Raw genomic sequence first — 21324 nt, 5'->3', positions numbered from 1 at the left:
CAGAGCACCCAGAGGTACTTGGGCTGATATTTGTACTCTGCCATCTCAAGACTAACCTCGCGCAGTAGCTTTCGCATCCCATAACCTACTCGAACTATCCCGACAACTTTCAGCAATGGCTTTCACTCCCAGGTACGACTTCCGCAGGCCTCGAAATCCTATCGCAATATGAACAATGCGCAAACCGCGGCATGTTGAGCAAGATGTGATTGCATAGATACTGTATATCTACGTCTGCTCGCTCAGCATGCGCGTCCAACGCTATGGAGAAGCTTGTTCTTTCTGAGCTGTTTTCAGAACGATGCAGGGACTACGAGCTTCTCCGTACTCATATATGAACATCTATCTGTAGCGCAGTTCTAACTTCTCACAGAGGCGGTCGTGGCGGCGGCGGACGTGGTGGATTTGGCGGTGACCGTGGCGGTCGCGGTGGCTTCACCCCCAGGGGTGGACGTGGTGGTTTCGGCGGAGGCCGCGGCGGTGGTGACCGTGGTGGCCGTGGTGGTGCTCCTCGCGGTCGCGGAGCTCCAAGAGGCCGTGGTGCGCCCCGAGGAGGTGCCCGTGGAGGAGCGCGCGGAGGCGCCAAGGTCATTGTTGAGCCGTAGGTCCAGCCAGCTCAGAGGCGTGCAAGACAGTCACTAACCACTTCTCTAGCCATCGTCACGCCGGTGTCTTCGTCGCTCGCGGAAAGGAGGATCTCCTCGTTACCAAGAACTTGACCCCCGGCGAGTCCGTTTACGGCGAGAAGCGCATCAGCGTTGGTGCCAGCACCGCGCCCAAGGACGGCGAGACCGAAGCCCCCTCCAGCACAGAGTACCGTGTCTGGAACCCCTTCCGCTCCAAGTTGGCCGCTGGTATCTTGGGTGGTGTCGACAACATCTACATGGGCCCTGGCTCCAAGGTCCTGTACCTCGGTGCCGCTTCCGGAACATCAGTCTCCCACGTTGCTGATATCGTTGGACCTGAGGGAACCGTCTTCGCTGTTGAGTTCTCGCACCGCTCTGGTCGTGATCTGATCAACATGGCCACCCACCGCACCAACGTCATCCCCATCGTTGAGGATGGTATGTACTTCGCGTTCCATCTTTCTGACATTCTCTAACAATTCGCAGCCCGTCACCCTCTCAAGTACCGCATGCTCGTCGGCATGGTCGACTGCATTTTCGCCGACGTTGCCCAGCCCGATCAAGCCCGTATCGTCGGTCTCAACGCCGGACTCTTCCTCAAGGTCGGAGGTGGTATCGTCATCTCCATCAAGGCCAACTGTATCGACTCCACCGCTGCCCCCGAGGCCGTCTTCGCACAGGAAGTCAACAAGCTACGAGAGATGGGTATCAAGCCCAAGGAGCAGCTCACCCTTGAGCCCTTCGAGCGTGACCACGCCATGGTTGTCGGTGTTTACCAGCGTTCGCAATAGACGGAATGTTGAGCTACAATGGGCTGACGGCGCTTTTCTGATTTCAAACGATTGCATGCATGTGGTCATATACCTGTACTTTGACGGAACTCGGTGTTCACTGGCGTCAGGAGGGATTTGGTTGTCGTGTTTTGATAAAAGATCTATGGATGCGATTTTTACGTTCACTCAGGTGTAACATGGTGACATGATTGATTCTATCCATCGTCTCTGATCTCTTGCTTTTCGTTCCCCGCCTCCCCGTCTTTCTAAAGTTTGCGCATTTCGTTTGAAGTCGCCCCTTCCTCAACCGAATCCACAGGCAGGGATATTCCACCTACCATCCTCTGACCCCAGCGTCGATGGCGAGGGCAAAGAGCATGCCACAGACCTACGAAGAGTTAGAATTGTCGATACAGGCTCTACCACGAGGACTTACCGGTAGCAGAAAGAAGGAAGACCAGACCAGTAGGTGGCCGTTCGGGATTGCAAATCGTATCGCCGCACACATCGACAGAAATACCAGTACGTAGATGCAACCGAGTATGTATTGGAGCCCGGTGACGGCGTCGTTGTCGAGTTTGTATTTCCTGGAGATCGCGTCTACGTGCACAATGACGATGTTTGTAAGGAGAAACAGAGTGATCTGAAATGTGTTAAAGCGGATACGAATTTTATCTTCAGCGTACGTACCGGAATGAGCACTAGCCACGCCAACACCGCTGGGAACTTGTTCTCGCTGGTCATGTTGAAGAAGGCATCCATGGCGAACCAGACGTAGATCATGAGGCCACACATAAACTTGAGAACGTCTTCAGCGACCATGGCGTGGACGCACTGGGGGTCGGCGGCTGTAGAGGTAACCATGTTGCAGACGTATTCTTGGTGGTGGTTTGTGTAGAGTTGATGGGGTGCGTGTACGCAAATAAATTATTTATGGGTGAGTGCGTTGCCCAGTTCTGGTTCAGATGGGAAGGTACCGATCTTCTGCCACGTGGGCTCGTTACCAACCTTGGAAGCGGTATCGTTGGACTGAGGAAGTAGCTACCCTCTCATCACTCACTTTCATCTCCTCGAATGTTTCAACAGATCGGGAAGGGGCGGCTGCACTAGAAATGTTATCATGGGGGTGGCTCTGCTTCATCATCATGCCGCGTCTCATGCACGGAAAACACTGAACACCCCAGAGTCTACATCTACGCCGGATTTTTACATCTACCTTGTATCTAGTTTGGCCTATTATAGTGCAGTCTACACATCTGCTCAGGTTCATACTTGTGTGAGGTGGCCGTACGCTCAAGATGCTGAGCTTCCCTTCACTCGACATATGATTAGCCAAAGTGGCCCCAGATTTCACGAGAATGTGATAGTATCAAGTATTGGTAACATCATATCACTTGTCCTGCGAACTACTTTTGATCATCGTACTCAAAGGGTCTGGTTTATGGTTGAGTTGTACTCTAGTCGTACTACATTTGGAACATAAATTGTCTTCCCTTAACAACTGTACAACATAACACAATGTGAGTCTTTGGCCTAGAAATTTGAGTAAGGGTAAGACCCGCAAAAATGAGATCCTCGTAACGATTTCCGATTTCAAGATCTCGTGCAGCACACGTCGTGGCGATAAACGATGTGTTGAGGCGTGACGTCAGAGCAACGTACTTAAACAAACAACACCTACGCGAAGTTCACACCCCGCGAACACGTCTCCATACCGAACAATACCAACTCCACATTTCAAGACCCTCAAGATGGCAGGCCAAGCACCAGCTCCTGCGCTATACAAGAACATCATCATTTCAGGTGGTGCACGAGGCATCGGCCGAGCATTGACTCGGATGATGCTCGAAGCTGGCCACCACGCCTACATTTTCGATATCGATGAAGAAGAGCTGGAGCACACCACCAAGGTCCACCTCAAGCAGTACTACGCCGATGGTAGGCTTGGTTCGGCACTCTGCGATCTTCGCGACGTCGAGGACATCCGTGCCAAAGTCAAAGAGGCAGCCAAGTTCTTCAACGACCGCATTGATGTGTTGATCAATAACGGCGGAATCGCGTCTCCGCAGTGGAAGGATGGCAAGACCATGGAGGACCTCTCGACCATTGATGAGTGGAAAGCCTACATCGACACCAATCTCACTGGTCCCTTCGCTATGTCACAAGCTTGTATCCCCTACATGAAAGCCCGAGCATCTGATGTTGAACACGGCGCACACATCCAGAACGCCAACAACTCCAGTCCTGCAGGCCCATGCATCATTCACATCGGCTCCTTCCGTGCGCATCAGTCTGATCCGAACCAGGAGGGCTATGCTTCAAGCAAGTCAGGTCAGCTTGGTTTGATGCACTCCATGGCAATCAGCCTGGGTAGCCTGGGCATTCGAGTCAACCTTATCGCTCCCGGGCGCATCAAGGTCGCACACGAGAGCAAAGAGGGCGACGAGAACGGGGCAGACTGGGCAGGCCAGATTAGTGAGAAGGACGTCTCTGACCATCCGACCAACAGAGCTGGAAGGCCGAAGGATATTGCTGATGCCGCGTTGTACCTCATCGAGGCAGGCTTCGTGACTGGTCAGGACATTACTGTTGATGGTGGAGCGCTCCGGAAGAAGAATGCCTAGAATGTGTCAAGCGAGAGTGTTTGAGGCGTACGGAGATTCAACATGAGGAACAAAAAGTAGTATAGTTCAGACGAATAATGATACCCGATGAAAACAGCGTCTTGATCAAGATGGAGGGATGGACAGAAAGTTAATGTGTCGCGGAACAAGTCCGCTCGGGCTTAGTTCGCACGGGCCTCTACTTCGCCTAAATCTAGCCTTGATCGTTGACGCATCGCGAAAAGTGACGCGCATCATTTCGACTCGTTGCACGCGCTCTCTCACCCTGATGCTTCCAGGGCTGTACATAGTTGCTTCTCGTGTCATTCCTTCCCTTCGTCAAGTTGGCTTCCATAATTAGCGCCACGGAGCGAGCTACGACCATTACGACTAATGTCCCATTCTTCGCATTGCGCCCACGATACGGTCGGCCCATAGCGCATACGAACTTCGCTGCCTTTACTCTCCGCTCCAGAGCTACTCCTCGGTTTCGACCATCCATTCGAACGTTTTCGAAGATCTACCGCTTACCCCTCGATCCTGAACCAGTTGCATCTAAACACACGAAAAGCGGCAAGGCGAAACACCTAGCAGAAGCGAAGGTACTCACACGTCTGATATATCAACCCCCCAAAGCTCCAATCGGATCAGCCTCATGCTCCCTTACGCAACCGCCAAACCTTGAACCCTCCGAGCCCAAGAACAAACATACAAAGCCTCCTGTGGAGTTTAATAGAACCGAGTTCTTGAGAAGAAAAGACATGTCGTGCAGCGTTGAGGTCGTCACAACGCCTACGGCCGATACGCCGGGAACAACGCTCGTGCTGCGGACGGCAAGCAAACACTATGTTTTCGGCAACCTGGCAGAGGGCACCCAGCGGGCGATGGTGCAGCAGGGCACACGTCTGCTGAAGGCGCAAGATTTCTTCATGACAGGCAGGACAGAGTGGAAGAACATGGGTGGATTGATTGGCATGATGCTCACATTGGCCGACTCGACCACTAGCTCATACACCACCGCCATGGATACCTTTCGTCTGGCTCAAGAGCGGGGAAAGAAAGGCGAGGCACCCGCGAAGCCGCACTTCGACATATATGGGCCACCGAATCTGAAACATACACTGGCAACGTGTCGGAGGTTCATATTCAGGAAGGGCATACCCATCAATGCGACCGAGTACGTGAAGCAGTCACCCGAGAAGGACGGCAATGGCGCTATAGTCCCGACGTGGGAGGACGACAATATCAAAGTTTGGGCTCTCTCAGTAGCGCCTGTCAACTCTGAAGTCGATGCGCAAGCGGATTCTGATTTGGAGGCGCGGCGACGGTATTTCGATGAACACGAGAATACATTTGACGGACTACAGGCTCCCGAAAATGAGAGCCCGGAAGACCGCGAGTTGAGGTACGACCGGATACGGACAGCGACCATCAAGTACATGTTCGATTCGAATTGGAAGATGGATACACTGGCAGAACGCCACATTTCTGAGGTACAAGTGCCTGCTCAAATATTCATTCGTAACCCCGATACACACGGCTTCTCGGCCTACCAAGGGCCGATGCCAGGGGGCAAAGAGCCTCTTCCTGACATTAAAGTCTGGACCAGGACGCCGTGGCCTGGCGCTATGATTCTGGCGCTACCACCGACTAGGCCAGCACCAGAGTGTGTTTCGTACATCGTGCGGTCGCATTCAGCTCGTGGTCAATTCGACGTCGCACGCGCGAAAGCGCTAGGTGTCAAACCAGGACCGGATTTCGGAAAGCTCACCAATGGCATATCGGTACCGAACGCGGACGGCGAGATGATTACCCCAGATCAGGTCATGGGCGCTGATAGACCCGGTCAGGGTATCGCCATCTTGGACATCCCCTCAGTTGAATACATTGAAAGCACTCTTCAACGAGAAGAGCTTAGCTCTCCAGAGGTTATGACTGGAATTCGAGCTATCGTTTGGATGCTTGGTCCAGGCGTCGTAGGTCACCCAGATCTACTCAATTTCATGAACAAGATCCACAACGTAGAACACGTAATATCCTCTCTAGATACTGCGCCGAATCGCATCGCGCACGACTCGGTAGCAGGACAAGCTACGCGACTTGGGCAGATTGATCCGTCAAGATATCGCACACCCGTTTTCGATAACACTACTGTACCGCAAACAAGTATATACAGGACTGGCATGTCGACAGCACCGCCGTTGCCCTCCGGAGCCATCCGCGCTGACCGAGGCTTTGGCTTTAATCTCATGCCACAGTTTGCCACAAAGAAAAACACTATATCTAGTCTCTTCGTACCCGATGAAGTGGCACTTACAACGCCGCCTGAGGTTCTCGAATTGGCTCAAAAGGCTCAAGCGGAGGTCAAAAGCAAAAGCAGAGAGATGCAGATATGGAGTAAGCTACTAGCGCGTCGTGACACCGAGGTAACGACACTCGGAACAGGTTCTGCCCTTCCGTCCAAGTACCGTAACGTGTCTTCCACATTGGTGCGTGTTCCTGGCATCGGCAACTACCTCTTAGATTGCGGGGAGAACACATTGGGTCAGCTTTCAAGAGTCTTTCCCCACGAGGAGCTTGTCGATATCTTCAAGAATCTGCGTATGATCTGGATCAGTCACTTGCATGCCGATCACCACCTAGGCACAGCATCAGTACTTCGTGCTTGGTACCAAGTAGCACACAATGCTGTTCCAAACCCCCAGCCCCTGGACCCTTCCGCGAGCAACATAGATCCTAGCGCATACGGTCTTGCTGTCGTATCCCACAGTGGTATGCTCCAATGGCTTAACGAATACTCAGCCATCGAGGACTTTGGCTACAGTCGAATTCTTCCTCTTCAAATCACTCCCAACGAATATCAGAATGGCTCGAGGTTGTCTATACTGAACTCGTTCGGAAAGACACTATCTGAGAACGCGGCCATACCGAAAAAACAGTATGAGAAACTGTTTGGTTTCAACGAAATACAAGCTTCCAGAGTAGCGCATTGCCACGGTGCCATGGCTGTTTCGATTACATTCCCACGTGACCCAGCAGACCTTGAACAAATCAAGCCACTCAAGGTCAGCTACTCAGGCGATTGCAGACCAAGCGGCCACTTCGCCAAGATCGGAGCAGACACCACAGTCCTCATCCACGAAGCAACTTTCGACGATGAACTACAAGGCGACGCAAAGGCCAAGAAACACTCCACCACCTCTGAAGCACTCGGTATCGGCGCGGCGATGAACGCGAAATCCGTCGTCCTCACGCATTTCAGCCAGCGCTACCAAAAGATCCCCGTCCTCCAAACCGTCACAGACGGCGAGGAAGCAGACCCACTACTCAACCCCCAAGAAGTCGCCGAAGACGTGCCCATGGAAGACGACGACGCCGAAGTCGACCCCACAACCGAAAACGCAGACAACATGGACATGCACCCCTCCATCTCCTCTTCCACCGCCGCCCCCGCTCCCGGCCCCGCAAAACCCATACCCTCTCTCCCCAAGGAAACCTCGTCTTCGCTCCAAGAAAACGCCCGCGTCATCAAGGTGCGCAACAAGGATATGAAGGTCGCCATTGCGTTCGACTACATGCGCGTCAAGATTGGTGAGATATGCGAGATGGAGAACTTTAATGATGCGCTCAATGAGTTGCTGGTTAAGGATGAGGATACGGATGCGGCGTTGGAGCCGGCTGCGAATGGGAAGGGGAGTGGGAAGAGGGCGAGTGAGGATGATGGGGAGGGGAAGGGGGGGAAAGGGAAGAAGGCGAAGAAGGCGAAGGAGAAGAGTAAGAGGAATAACTGAGATGCTATGGATGATGGTGATGGTGATGATGATGATGGCGACGATACGGGAGGAAAGGCATTGCTGGCATAGGGCTGGTCGTGCAAGATGTATGTATGATTGTACAATATGAGTTCATTAAATCATCACTATTCTTCTTCTGTGGTGATGCTCAACCCCCATGATCACCACATAACATTCCGCCATACACTGAGCTCACACAAACTGCTGACCATTCTCACCCTCATGCCTATCTCGGCTGCGCGAGAAGCCCGTCTCCCTAGCGTACCTGTAGATGACATACCAAGCCAGAAACGTGAGTGCTGTCAAGGGCAATGTGATGGCGAGGTAGGTCTTCAATCCGCCCGTCTCGATGTTACTGTTGCCGTTTTCGTAGGAGACAATGTTGGTGCTCATGAAGGTCTAGTGGGAGTTAGCTGGTGATGAAATTTGGTGGTGGGAGCTTTGAATGGGGGATTAGCTTACTGCAATGAAGGTCGCTGGCAAGAAGAACAGGGTCACCGATGTAATGACCTTCATAGATGTGGCTTCCTGCCTCGTCTTGGTTGCTGTGTCCTCGTTGGCTTTGACGCTTCGGTACTGGAGGATGTCTTTTAGCTGTAGCGTCTCTGTCAGTCACCGTAATCGTATGTGTAACTCCTCTTGGTAGACAACGAGGTCAAAACCACTCCATCTGTAGCTGGATGTTTGCATACGGCTTTTGAAGTACGTACTAGATGTTTCCGGTTCTCAAGTAAATGCAACAGCGATTTCAGCTGGGTTTGCGATGTTTTGAAGTCCCGAATCACTTCGTCGTCGCATGGACGGTATAACGCCTTTTCGGTATGGGAGTCAAGCTTTAAATACGAGTTAATAGCTATCGATGGCATGCGATCATGCTGGTATTTAGCAAGCGAATCCAGGACCTGGATGTTCATTTGCGCTACCAGTAGAGCTTCTTGCACTTTCTCTTCCAGAAAGTGAATTTGCTGGAGATCGCTGAATGTTAGGTCTGAGTGGGGATCCGGTTCAGAGTGTAACAAAGTTTCTGGATGATCTCGCTGATTTCCTGAAGTGTCTTTCGTGACTGCGTATTCTCTGGTTGGAGGGTGAAAGGAACGGGTTTCCAGCTCATGACTGAAGCGCGTGCGAAGGATCTTTTCTGTCAGCACCTCAGCTCTCTCTTCCATATCATTTAGATACCAGCGCCAATTCTCGCCTGACCAGTCGAAGATTACCGAGTGTACCGAAAGAGCTGCACGCCAGCTGTCGATGACGATCCCAGCACCTGAGGAGGACACAGAAATATGAGCTTTGTGAAGTTCACTTTCCAGACTTGCGGAATCCTTCAATATAATCCATAAGGTCTTGCCAGTGTCTTGGTCAAAAGTATGGTAGACTGCAGTCTGCCGAATACACCAAGGAAACGCATGATTTACTGGCAGTCTTTCGGCAGACCATAGATTGTAGCAAACCCTTATTTCTTCCTGCGTTTGAACAGAGCGCTTTGTTAGTGTGCTCGCCCACCACGCAGGTAAGCCCTTCTCATCTTTGAATCGGCTGAAACGGAGGCCTTGCTGATGTAGCTGGCGACCGAACGAGAAGACGAAATCCAGAAATAACGGCATGACTTGATGGTAAGTGAATATGAATAAGAGCATTTCTAACGTCAATTTCAACGGTGCTCGATCGTGTTCAGCTTGTAGATATCTAGTCAAGGTTATGACATGAGCTCCTCGTTTGTTAATCAGGCTTACATGAAACGAGAACCATTCTTCTGGTTTTCGCTTTGGGAAGCGTGTCCCAGCTGCTGCTTGACATCATCAAGGCTGTTTAAGGTTTCTGGTGAGAGATCTGCGAAAGTTCAGCACCCATAGCTCGATTACGTCAATAAAAAAAAACCCCCAATCAACATACATGGTTGAGCTTGTGGAAGATCCAGGAAGCTCACAGCAGCATTCTTTTCATCCACGAACAGGCGATGTGCCTGGTGCTTCAATCTGGTGTGATACGCTTGCAGGCTGTGAGCGCGTACGTTAGACTCTACGATGTTTGTCGGATAGTGCAGGAAGGCTTCGCATGATTTCACGAATGCATTCATTGTGGCAAGTCCAATGAGTTGGTAATAGATCGTTCCGCGATGCCTTAGATATACGAGATTATATACTGGTTCTCGGGCTCAGCCTTGCAAGGTCCAGCCAATATATAGTGGAGGAGGCTGTGAAAAACCGGTGAGCGATGCAGAAGACCAATAAGAAGATCGCCACCGCGCAGCGCTTCGTAACGCGACTGTACTACAGAGTACATTGAAAACTCGTTTTTGCGCTGAGATCCGCATTCTTGACAAAACAGGATGGAGGAAGAGATCAACGCACGTATCAAGGGAAAGAAACATTAAGATAGGGTAGGCGAGGATGCGGAGAATGCCCGCCATGACGGAGCTGCCTGGGTACCTGCCGTGCCACCCCCACTAAGGTTCATTGCACCATCCAAAAGTTGAGATCGGCAAACTTTGGCTTTGACAATATGTAAGCATGATTGAACATCGAACGTGTTTTACGAAGCATCTAAACTACCTCAGTCTCTGCCTGTCCAGCAATCTTCCATCGCCGCCCCCACGTAACAGCTCGAAGCCTTATGCAGCGGTCGATGACGTTGCGACGGCAGTGGATAACTTTGTCGCATCTGGCGTTCCACCCTTCTCATCCCAAGCGTAGACCTTCTTGACCCACGCGATATCCTGCGCAGACGGATGCAAGTTCGGCGTAATCTTCGTAGTCCCTTGGCTATGGTCCTCAAAGTTCTTGTAGACTTGAATAGGACAATCAGCAGTGTCCTCCTCACCGCTGTACAGTTGGCACTTCTGTGTACCACCAAGGGCGCTTGGATAATGCATGATGCTATCGAGGTCGTATTTGTCGAAGGCAAAGAGGGGGAGATAGAATTCGGCCATGCCTTTGATGATCTCTCTGCACATGCACTGGTTCCGAAGTGAGTATCGCAGGGAGGCGCATACGTTTTCTTTGGTAACCCGAGAGTTCTTTGCGTGGGCGCGCTCGTAACACTATTCCGAGTCAGAAATGGTTGGTTATGTTCTGGTGATTTATACTAACCTGTTCAAAATCGTCCAACAACTCGGGCTTGACAACGATGTAGTTGTCTCTATCATTACGCTGGTGTTCATGCGCCATACCTGGCTTTCTTTAGCACGTTCGTCAGCGGCCTAATCGTACATGACTACTCACCCATGACATGACCAAGCTCGTGCATAGCCGCCCACTCCACGTTCACAAGACTACCGGTATCCGGGACGTAGAGCATGTTTCCCCAGGGAAATGACTGGTCAGCCCTTAGACCTACACCAGCTCCCCAACCGGTCGCTCCCTTGCTCACCATGATTGTTACGATCTCGTTAGTGAGGTGTTTGTTATAAAACCAAGGGAAGTCGGGTTCTGGATCGTTCGGGTGCGGCTCGTAGCAGTATACTGGCTGTCCCTTATCCAGAAGCTCTTCGAAACTAATGGCGTGACCAGATTCCTTTCCTGGAGGACCAAGGTAACTAAAAGTTCATTGTCAAAAATCTATTGATGATCATACTGGATGTACACGCACCTCATCCACGACTTGATAGCGGCCTCGATGACCTCGCGGGTCGCATCGCGATCATGTTCGTTGTAATAGCAGTAAGGGATCTTGGCCAAATTCTCTGAGTTACGAGGCCATTTCATCGGAGCTTTACCGGCAGGGCCACCAAAGTGATCAACAGCACCCTGGCCGCCCGAATCGAGATCTTCGCCAGTCTCGTCGAGATACTGCGCCCAGCTCGTGACCATGGTCCCGTTGGGGAGAGGGGGAATGGGAGTATCGCAGGAGAAGACATAGTCGGAATCCGGTTTATGCTTGATCTCAGCTGCAGTCGCAAGCACTGCGAGTTGCAGGAGAGGACCGAACAACATCTGAGTAGGTGCAGAATGGGTGACGTGTAAAGGTGAAGTTAGGAAGAGGAAGGAGCATTAGTGAGTAACGCGAAGGTAATTTCTCTAGGAAAGCGGGCGCTCCAAGACTTCGCGAGTGAATAAAGCCCAGCAAGCGAAAAACTGTCAACGTGGTAGTGAAGGTGTGAGTGTGAGTGAGAGTGTGTAGTGACGTAATTCCACATAAGCCGATGCGAAAGGGATGATTGCTGATACCCGTTGTTTCTCACGCCCCATCCCAGCAAAGCGATTGAACACCCACTACCAGAAGGATAGCGACAAGTAATCCAGAAGCTTGCATTGCGTTAAGAACTTGCCAACTTTGGCCTTGTTACCAATGTAGAATGCAGAGTATTCGGCTTCTTCATTGTATTGGTGCTCGTTATACTCGTGTGTGAACTATACAAAGCTTCAAAAATCAGGACGTCAGAACATTCCTTGCTCGTCATGTTCGCCCTTGACACATGAGGAAAACTGTCGGCACAAGCTAGCCGCGATTTTTGAATTTGACTTCGAGGTATTGAGATCACAGTGAGGCAGCGCTTTCCCGTTGAACGCGATAGGCAGCGATGGCTACAAAGATGACTGAATATGGGATCCTCATACATCGCGGACAGTCCGTATCCCAGGTCACCGCGAGTGAAGCAACTTGGTAAACCCGTACGAGAGGTCAGTATCGTGATTGTATGAAATTTGCGAATTGAAGCAGAAGTTGGTGTGCAAGCTCAAAGAGCGGAAGTCGGGAGCGTATACACGTAGCTTGGAGATCGTTCTTTCTTGAAGTTTTCAACCGCACAGGGATGATAGAGTAGACTGCTGTAATCCGGATAACCCAAAACTCTCTCGTCGGACTCTGGGCATCGATTTTCCATCGGTCACGCCCTGTGACTATCACACACAAGAGCGCGTTACTTAGATTGTGATCAATCAAGGACTCCGCACTGACACACCAAGACCCCGCTCAGCGAAGGGTGTTGTCCGGATGATCGGCGGAAATTAAACAGCTTTGTCATCTCGGTCTCCGCGGCAAGGATATACTTTCGAAGTTTCGATTTATCTACGGATCGATCGCGAGATGCTGCCGGAGCCTTGGAACCAGAGCAGAATTTGCATTGTCAATTTCGCGCGTCTTCTTGGCAGCAGACGGTTTTTCGTGACTGGAGAATACATAAGATGATGGTGACGTCGACGACGCCAACGAGAGTTGCAGCGTTCCTTGCAGGTCTGGAGGTCCGGATGACTGATCATACTGCTTACCCCTCAGACGAACTTTGTGTAAATATGGAACTCGTCAAGGGTTCAGGTTTTCAAAGGAATGCGGAAGGGTGAGATTTTGGAGTTTGTCGTTACATTCGACAGGCAACAGCCTGATAAACCTGACCCGCTGTCATAATAACGGCAGTGCAGGTTTGCAGCGATGATGCTTGGGTAGTGGAGTTTGCAAGAGTATGTATGGCTGCTCGGACCGCAGTGAGGCGTTCGTCGGACATGTGTACGGAAGCATGAAACAATCGTGGGGTCGGTTAGCAGGGCGGTGCCTGGGCCAGATCTGAAACCTGATCAGGTGGTGGGCAAAGGTACCAGCGCGTGGGCGTCTGTCAACATGGCGCTGAAGAGGATACATGTAAATACCGTGGGCGCGTCCCTGTCGCGTGTGACGGGACGGTGTTAGCGAATAAGATACTGCTGTCTCACAGGGCTGGAGTGGCGCCGATCCTACAAGCAATTTCGCGGACGGGCTGGAGATGATCATCCTCAGCGTACAACGGCAGGCGGCGGGTGAGGGGCAATTTGCTTACCTCGTGGCACCGATGCAATCGATTAGGTCCAGCCCGGGCTATTCATTTCGGAATCCAGGTTGAAACTTGCTGAGAACTTAGTATGCAGAAGCTCTCGGACTGACTGTGGCGGTTGCGTGTGCAGGAAGAGAATGCAGGTATCTGCAGTAAGCTTAGCAAGGACTAAATTACAGCACAGCTGGCTAGCCTTATTGCCTAAGGCTTGCTAATGCTATAGTCTTTTAAAGTTATATAAGATAGTTACTTATTAGTTAAAAATATATTTTAGTAAACTTTATTTTTAGCTACTTAGCTATAACTTATACTTAAAAAAAGCTAATTTTTCTTACTACTTTTTATTTTAAACTATACTAATATATACTACTATAAGCTAAGCTACTATATTCTTTAATAACTTAAACTTACTTTTTACTAAGTATCTAATATAAGTAAGCTTTTAAATAATATATTTTTATTTTTTTTAATATTAAATAAAGTATAAAATATATTCTCTACTATCGCAACAGGTGTTTAAGCACCTATTAGATTAATTACGTACTTTCTCTCTTTTGTACTAGTGTTTTACGCGCTTGCTTATATATATTATACTACTCTTATCTAATCTTATAAGAGTAGTAATTACAATCTTAATTACTTAAATCTATTATTTCTAGCTTAATTTTCTCTATAGTTATAAGCCTAGCGCTTTAAAGTATAGGTTTTATTCTTTTTACGTAATAATAACGCTGTAAATAATATATTTAGACACTTCTCTAATCTTTATTTAACTTCTCTCTTTATAATAAGTAAGGTAACTAGCTATTACTAGCTCTTTGCGTATTAACTATATACGCCTACTATAGTGCCTCTATATTAACTACCTACGCCTATAGTAGCGCTTCTTTTTAATATCTCTAAGCACGTTAGTAATATACGCGCTACTTACTACTTTCTCTATAAGTAGCTATAAGCAACTATAGCCTTTTAGTAAGCTTAACACTTATTCTAATAAGTAGCGTAATTCTTAAGAAACGCTTTACTTAGCCTAAGTAGTTTACGTAGCTTAAATTTAACGCGCGCTCTCTAGAAGTATAGAAGAAGATTAACCTAGTAATACTCTTCTCTAGAAATAGCCTTTTTAAAGCTTCTAATTATTCTATCTACCTAGAGAGAGAAACTAGTAAGCACAATAAGAAGACACTCTAAAATAAGAAACTAGTAGTGTAGAAGCTTAAATCTACCTTTTTAGTAAGCACCTAAAGTAGGCTTAGAAAGCTTAAGAGGTAAGTTAATATAACTATTAACCTACTTCTACTACTTCTAGTATAGATTAAGCTAGCTAAGAGCTAAGACTAGTCTCTTTACGTAATTGTAAAGTCTCTTAAAACGTAACTATAGCCTTATAATAATATAACTAAGAAGTAGGTTAGAGAGAACTACTATACTTACTTAGGTAAAGCTAAGCTAGCAAAGACTAATCTAGAGTAGTAGTACTATAAGTAGAATACGCTCTATATGCGCGTAAAGGCGTATAAGCTTTCTAAAGTAGATAGTACACTTACTACTTATAACTTTTTTAATACGCTAATACCTAGAATAGTAATAGACTAGGTAATTTAGATAAAGCGTAATATAATTACTACTTAGGCGCTTAGTGTAAAGATCTTTACATTTTCTTAGCTTAGAATCTTCTTTTTAGCGCTTATATAGTATTAGACAGCTTACTCTAAGTTATATAGAATCTTTGCCTCTATTAGAGAAGCTCTATCTACTAATAAGGCTAGCGCTAAGTCTAAGTTACTAAACTAGGCTAAGTCTACTACTTACTCTTGCGCTGCTCTAGAGTCTTAGACCTACTACTAGCCTATTAAAAAATACTATAACGTGCTTACTACTATTAGAGCTAAGTAGAAGCGCTTCTAATAGCTCTTATAAGAGAATAAAAACGTAATTATTAAATACTTAAGTATAAAGTACTTTAAAAAGGCGCGTGCAAAGCTTATTAGTAAGAGATACTCTATTCTAAGCTTCTTAGAAAGCTTGTATAATAATAATAAGTACTCTAGAGGCGTAGTTACTACGCTTCTTAACCTAGGCATACTTTAGCTAACGCTAGGTGTCTACTCTACTATAAACTATAACGCTTACTCTTTCTTAGCTAGCACTATTCTTAATAATAGAGCAGCTATCTACTTAGTTAACTACTTTTCTCTATTATTAGACTTTAAACTAGCTAAGACTCTTAAGATAGTTAAAGTAGGTATATAAGCTTTTTCTATTCTTAGTTATAGTACGTGTGTTCTAAAGAGCTTTATTAAGCTTATAAGCAGCAAACGCGTTAATCTTACACTTACTAGCGTTATAGTTATAGAGCGCTTCTATATTAATATAGTCTTAGAAGCTTACCTTAATTAATCTAGAATTTAGTACCTAGGTCTTAATAATACTCTTTATACTAGCTTACTAGTAAGAAGTACTATAGTAGCTACTTTATAGTGTAAGCTAAACTTTACGTTTATAGAATATAAGCCTATTACTATTTATAACGCTTCTATTATAAACGTAATATCTAGAACTAGGCCTAGCTTTGCTTCTTAGCTGCGTAGTAACTTAAAAGACCTTTAGTATACTTACGCTAGGCACTTAGGCTCTAAGGCACTTAAAGTACTTATACATAACGCTTAGAGAGTAAGAATTAAAGAGCCTATACGTATATAGTGTAAGTTCTGCGCTCTAACTTATATAAAGTAAGTTATCTCTTATTAGCTAAAAGAGTAAGCTCTCTAACTCTTCTAGAGAATTGCGTAGAACCTTTTTAACATACCTAAAAAGCGCTTAGAAGAGAAGTAGATTCTACTTATTAAGAATAAGTATAGTAGTAAAGTCTACCTTTACCTACTTTTCTCTAAGAAGATAGAGAAGATAATAAAAGCTCTTAAGAAGTTTTAAGCGCTTATCTAGACTTATTATTACTTACTTATTATAAGAATTAGCTTTAATAATAACTCTTTAACTAATCTATAGTATAGTAACTTACGCTATAAGGCATAGGTAAGAGAGTACAGTATTACGCTAGAGCCTACTTTTTCTTATACTTATAAGCCTAATAGAGTAGCTAAAAGAGCTAGACAAGAAATTATTACTAAATAGATTAAGATAAGAGAGAGAGCTAATCTACCTAAGTACCTCTAGACAAAGGTAGCGCTTACTACTACTTAGCTCTACAATAGAAGCCCCTCTTATATCTATACTCTACACTCTTCTAATAAAAAGTTAGAGTAGTAGTTTATAAAATACTTTAGATAGTATTAGCCTAAGCTTTTAAGAAGAGCTTCTACTAATCTATAATCTAATTAGAGTAGCGTATACGCCTATAAGTATTACGCTTATCTCTTAAATAAGAATAAAGTAGCTAGATATAAGCTAAAGAGCTTTAAAACACTACCTAGAGAATATATTAGTTATTTAGTAGGCTATTAAGCTTCTAATATATACTACATATAGGTTCTATTACTAAGAGAAGTGTTTACTACGCGTAACGTAATATTTAATAAGTAGCTCTTCTATAGTAGTAGAGAGTAGAAGCCTTCTAAGAAGAATACTTATATTATAGTTAATATTCTCTATAAGAATAAGTAGAAGAATATAGTAGAGGCTTATAATAAGCTTCTATTACTCTCTTAGCAAGGTAACATAGATAATAGTAAGCTACTATCTAACTAAATAGATAAGCTACTTAATAGCCTATTAGAAGCTTATCTAGAAGAGTTAGGTCTTGTATAAGCAGATCTCTAGGCTAAAAAGACATAGAGAGTATGTATAAGGCTTACTAAACGCGCTATAGAACTACTATTACTAGAAGCTACACTAGAGCCTTCTAATATAATAAGTATTACTAAGTAGCTTAGTAATAGACGCGTTAATTCTAGCAAGTACTAGTCTATAGTAACTAGATTAGTAAGCTTATTAGGTACGTAGAGAGATAACTTCTAAAGTAATAGACTTCTATTATCTATAGTAATAAACGTCTCTTAGAATAAAGAAGTACCTAATAGCTCTCTATCTAATCTACAAAAACTACCTACTAAGCGTAAGTACGTAAAAAAAGTCTATAGACCTTCTATATATAGAAGCGAGCGTTGCCTAGATAGTTATAATAATTATAATAATCTTAAAGGTATAGGCGTCTACGCCTTGCTATTTAACTCTAAGTAGCTTAATAACTTAGAGATCTACTATAGCGCTTCTAATTAGTTATTAGACTACGCGCACGCAACACTATATTATATTATTACTACTATAATTATAAATAAGCCTAATAAAGGCTAAGTCTATTAGAATAACTTTCTAGTGCTTCTAACGCTTTAGAAGTACCTCTATAACTATCTCTATAAAGATAAGTTTAAGACAGTAGCGTGTTAGAAGATTAATACACTACTTATAGCTAATACCTAAAAGAAAGTAGAGTATATAAGTAGTAAAGAACGCCTTCTACTACTTAAGTAGGTCTTTACGTATAAAGTAGATAAGAATAGCTACTTTATAAAGTATAAGGCACGCCTTATAGTATATAGAGATATATAGGCTAAGAATACGCTTTACTTAACCTATACTACTACGCTTACTGCGTAATTCTTCTACCTAGTAATAGCTATTACTACTAAATTTAATATAGAGATCTAGTAGCTTAATATTATAGTAGCCTTTTTAAACGCTAAGGTTAGTAGCAATAAGCTAGTGTACTATAAGCTTCTAGATAGCTTTTAGAGAAAGAGCTACTACGCTAAGCTTAAGAAAGCTCTTTATAGTATGCGTAAGAGCTCTCTTCTCTAGTATAATAACTTCTTAAATACTCTTTTAAAGCTTAGCTTATAAGCTAGTAAGAAAAAGCTTTATTTATACTATAACACTACTTAACGCGTCTTTATACTCTTCTATATAGATAATATTCTACTTATATTTACTAAGTTATACTACCTAGAGGTAACTAAGCTACTTAGTAGAATTAAAAAGACCTATAAAATTAATAATAAGAAAGTAGTAAACTAGTTCTTAGAGGTACATGTTATGCGTAATTACTCTATAAGCACTATTTTACTACTTTATAATACCTACCTTAATAAAGTTATAAAGAAGTTTAGTCTTAAAGATAGTAGCTACTTTTTAGAGATACCTCTACTAGCTAGTAAGCTTCTAAAGTACTAAGAGAACGCTTTAAAGTAGAATATTAAGGCCTATTAAGAGCGTATTAGCTTAGTATTATACTCTACTATTATAATACGCTCTAACGTTATGTATATAGTTTTCTAGCTCTCTTAGTTTCTAACTAATTCTTCTCTAGCTTACTTTAAGGTAGTAGAGTATCTTATTATATACCTATACTACTTATAATATAAGAGTATTATATATAGTAGAGAGGTAAAGTTAGATAAGAAGCTCTAGATTTATAGAGACGTAAGCTTTGTAGATAATATAAAGACGCGCTACTTCTCTTATAAGTTTATTATAACGCTATTTAGAGGCCTAATTATATAGTAGGCTACTTACTAGTTAATAGTTATAACTTTAACTACTAAGGCAAAGCTTCTTACTCTTAAGACTATTGCTAAAGAGACTATAGCCTTAAAGCGCTTATTTACTAAGCTTTAGCTACTTATTACTAGCGCCTAGTAGATCTTCTATAATAATTAATAGACTATTAGACTTATAGTAGAGAGTAATAAAAGAATCTCTACTAAGCTCTACTATATTAATATCTAGAATATATAGCTTTACTAGAAGTATAGTAAGAGCTCTTTTAAAGTGCTCTATAAGTCTACTATTAATATATTAGTAGATAGACTTACTAAGTACTTACCTAAGTAGAAGTTTAAAGCCTTTAAGAAGTAACTAAATCTAAGATAAGTAGCTTATAAGAATACTAATTAAGGCTTATAGGTAAGTAATAAGTATAAGAAAGGTTAGTAAGTCTAATTATATATTTATAGAGTAGTACTAGGCTCTACTCTAGGCGCTCTATAACTAGATAAAGAGATCTTACCTTCTCTCTAGACGCTTACTACCTCTCTATATAGCTAGCGTAAAGAAGCTTCTATTAAGCTACTATATACTCTAACTACTTAGCCTTACTAGTTAAAACTAGAGGTATAAGCAAAGAAGATGCTTACTTAGAGCTTTTAACTTTACTAAAGGCTATTAAAGCTACGTTATCTACCTTAGCCTTAGCCTCTATATAACTATAAGCTACTTTATACTACTTAGCTTATATTAGCAAAGCGCTAATTTTATAAACTCTTTCTTTATTTAAGAAGAACTTAATAGCTACACGTAGCTTATTTTATTTTTACTTACTTCTAAACTAGAAAGAGTAGATAAACTTAAGAGCTATTAGCTCTATAATCTTAGGCCTATAAATAGTTAGCGTAAGTAAATAGTAGTCTAGAAGCTTAAAGACTTATATAAAGTTATATAAGTACCTATAACTATACTACTTATACTAGATATTCTTCTTACCTACTTAGTTAAAGCAAAGTTCTTTACTATAACTAGTAAGCGCGCTTTAGACGCACCTAATATAAAGTATTACTTTTAGTAGACGTAATAGAGAAAGAGCACTAATAAAGGGCCTAGACTACTTCTTCTTTTCCTCTTGTTCTTTGCGCACTACTACGCCTAAGGCTTACTTCTTCTTATTCTAAGAAGTAGAGGCCTCTCTAGTAGTAGTAGTAGTAGTAGTGTTATAGTAGACGTAAGTAGCTTAGCTAGCAGCTATAGCTACTAGACACTATTAAACTTATTTTTGCTACTTATTAGCTAAAGAATCTATATAAATAGCTGTAGCAAGCGTCTACTAATAGGTTAGATAGCTTATAAACTAATAGGCTATTAGCTTATAGTTAGACTACTTACTAGAAGTAGTAACTAGTACTATAAGTATCTAGAGTACCTTAGAGATAATCTTATAAGCTACTAAAGCTTTATATAGCAACTAGTAGGCGCTTTAAAGTAAGATAGAAGCTTCTAGAAAGTACTTATAGTTAGTATTTTAGCAATTGTTAAAGCTAAAAATATTAGTAGGTACTAGCCTTATTATTATTGCGCGCGCCTAGGCGCGTATAGCTTTACTTAATTATATAACACTTATATAAGTAGCGCATAGCTAAAAATAAGTAACCTACGCGCAATATAGCTTACCTAGAGAGTGTATTATAATAGGTATTTAAGTATTTATTAAATTAATTATATACTTTCTCTCTTTTATACTAGTGTTTTACACGCTTACTTATATATATTACGCTACTCTTATTTAATCTTATAAGAGTAGTAATTACAATTTTAATTACCTAAATCTATTATTTCTAGCTTAATTTCCTCTATATCTACTAAAGTTATAACTTTAATAGTATTATCTTTACTTATACTTTTAAGAACTTTATATATAACTTTACTTATATAAAAGCCTATATTAAGCTTTATAATACTATTAAATACTTTAAAAAAGTTAAAAAAATACTATATAACTAAGTAGATTACTTATAAAATATAATCTTTAAGATAAAGAAAATAATAAAACTATAGTAAGAAGTTACTTTAAAAGACTTTAAGAACTAATATAAATACTTTTATAACTATAACTAAAGTATAATAATAAACTTCTTTAGATAAAATAAGAGATAAAGCTATATAGTTATAAGAAGATTAATATAATTATTTTAAGCTAAGGGCTCTGCAAATCCTTTTGCTAGCAGTTCGCCGACGGCGAGGAATTCACTCTGCCGGCATTTAGTCTGCCGATGCGAG

General features: G+C 43.5%; 6 protein-coding genes across 6 annotated transcripts; 3 read left to right on the top strand and 3 right to left on the bottom strand.

The window, feature by feature from the left end:
- Positions 1-115: 115 nt before the first annotated feature.
- NOP1 (Small subunit processome complex component) lies at positions 116-1417 on the top strand (the record flags this gene model as incomplete). The annotated part of the gene is made up of 4 exons (XM_049404485.1): positions 116-132; positions 374-601; positions 655-1064; positions 1113-1417. 4 exons carry the CDS (start codon positions 116-118, stop codon positions 1415-1417), a joined length of 960 nt encoding a protein of 319 aa, XP_049249765.1.
- A 316-nt stretch (positions 1418-1733) lies between these two features.
- On the bottom strand, positions 1734-2263 carry J4E88_010894 (uncharacterized protein; the record flags this gene model as incomplete). The annotated part of the gene is made up of 3 exons (XM_049404484.1): positions 1734-1787; positions 1836-2042; positions 2090-2263. 3 exons carry the CDS (start codon positions 2261-2263, stop codon positions 1734-1736), a joined length of 435 nt encoding a protein of 144 aa, XP_049249764.1.
- Positions 2264-3150: 887 nt separating this feature from the next.
- Positions 3151-4023, top strand: J4E88_010893 (uncharacterized protein; the record flags this gene model as incomplete). Its single annotated transcript, XM_049404483.1, has 1 exon — positions 3151-4023. One exon carries the CDS (start codon positions 3151-3153, stop codon positions 4021-4023), a length of 873 nt encoding a protein of 290 aa, XP_049249763.1.
- Positions 4024-4763: 740 nt separating this feature from the next.
- Positions 4764-7793, top strand: J4E88_010892 (uncharacterized protein; the record flags this gene model as incomplete). Its single annotated transcript, XM_049404482.1, has 1 exon — positions 4764-7793. The coding sequence occupies one exon, from the start codon at positions 4764-4766 to the stop codon at positions 7791-7793; it is 3030 nt and encodes a 1009-aa protein (XP_049249762.1).
- A 195-nt stretch (positions 7794-7988) lies between these two features.
- Positions 7989-8312, bottom strand: J4E88_010891 (uncharacterized protein; the record flags this gene model as incomplete). Its single annotated transcript, XM_049404481.1, has 2 exons — positions 7989-8195; positions 8307-8312. 2 exons carry the CDS (start codon positions 8310-8312, stop codon positions 7989-7991), a joined length of 213 nt encoding a protein of 70 aa, XP_049249761.1.
- A 2095-nt stretch (positions 8313-10407) lies between these two features.
- J4E88_010890 (uncharacterized protein) lies at positions 10408-11728 on the bottom strand (the record flags this gene model as incomplete). Its single annotated transcript, XM_049404480.1, has 4 exons — positions 10408-10836; positions 10886-10965; positions 11018-11331; positions 11385-11728. The coding sequence occupies 4 exons, from the start codon at positions 11726-11728 to the stop codon at positions 10408-10410; spliced, it is 1167 nt and encodes a 388-aa protein (XP_049249760.1).
- Positions 11729-21324: the final 9596 nt, after the last annotated feature.

The sequence above is a fragment of the Alternaria novae-zelandiae genome (genome assembly GCF_023758075.1).
Source record: "Alternaria novae-zelandiae strain BMP 2774 chromosome Unknown scaffold_43, whole genome shotgun sequence".
Taxonomy (NCBI): domain Eukaryota; kingdom Fungi; phylum Ascomycota; class Dothideomycetes; order Pleosporales; family Pleosporaceae; genus Alternaria; species Alternaria novae-zelandiae.
This window is presented reverse-complemented; position numbering and strand designations above follow the sequence as displayed.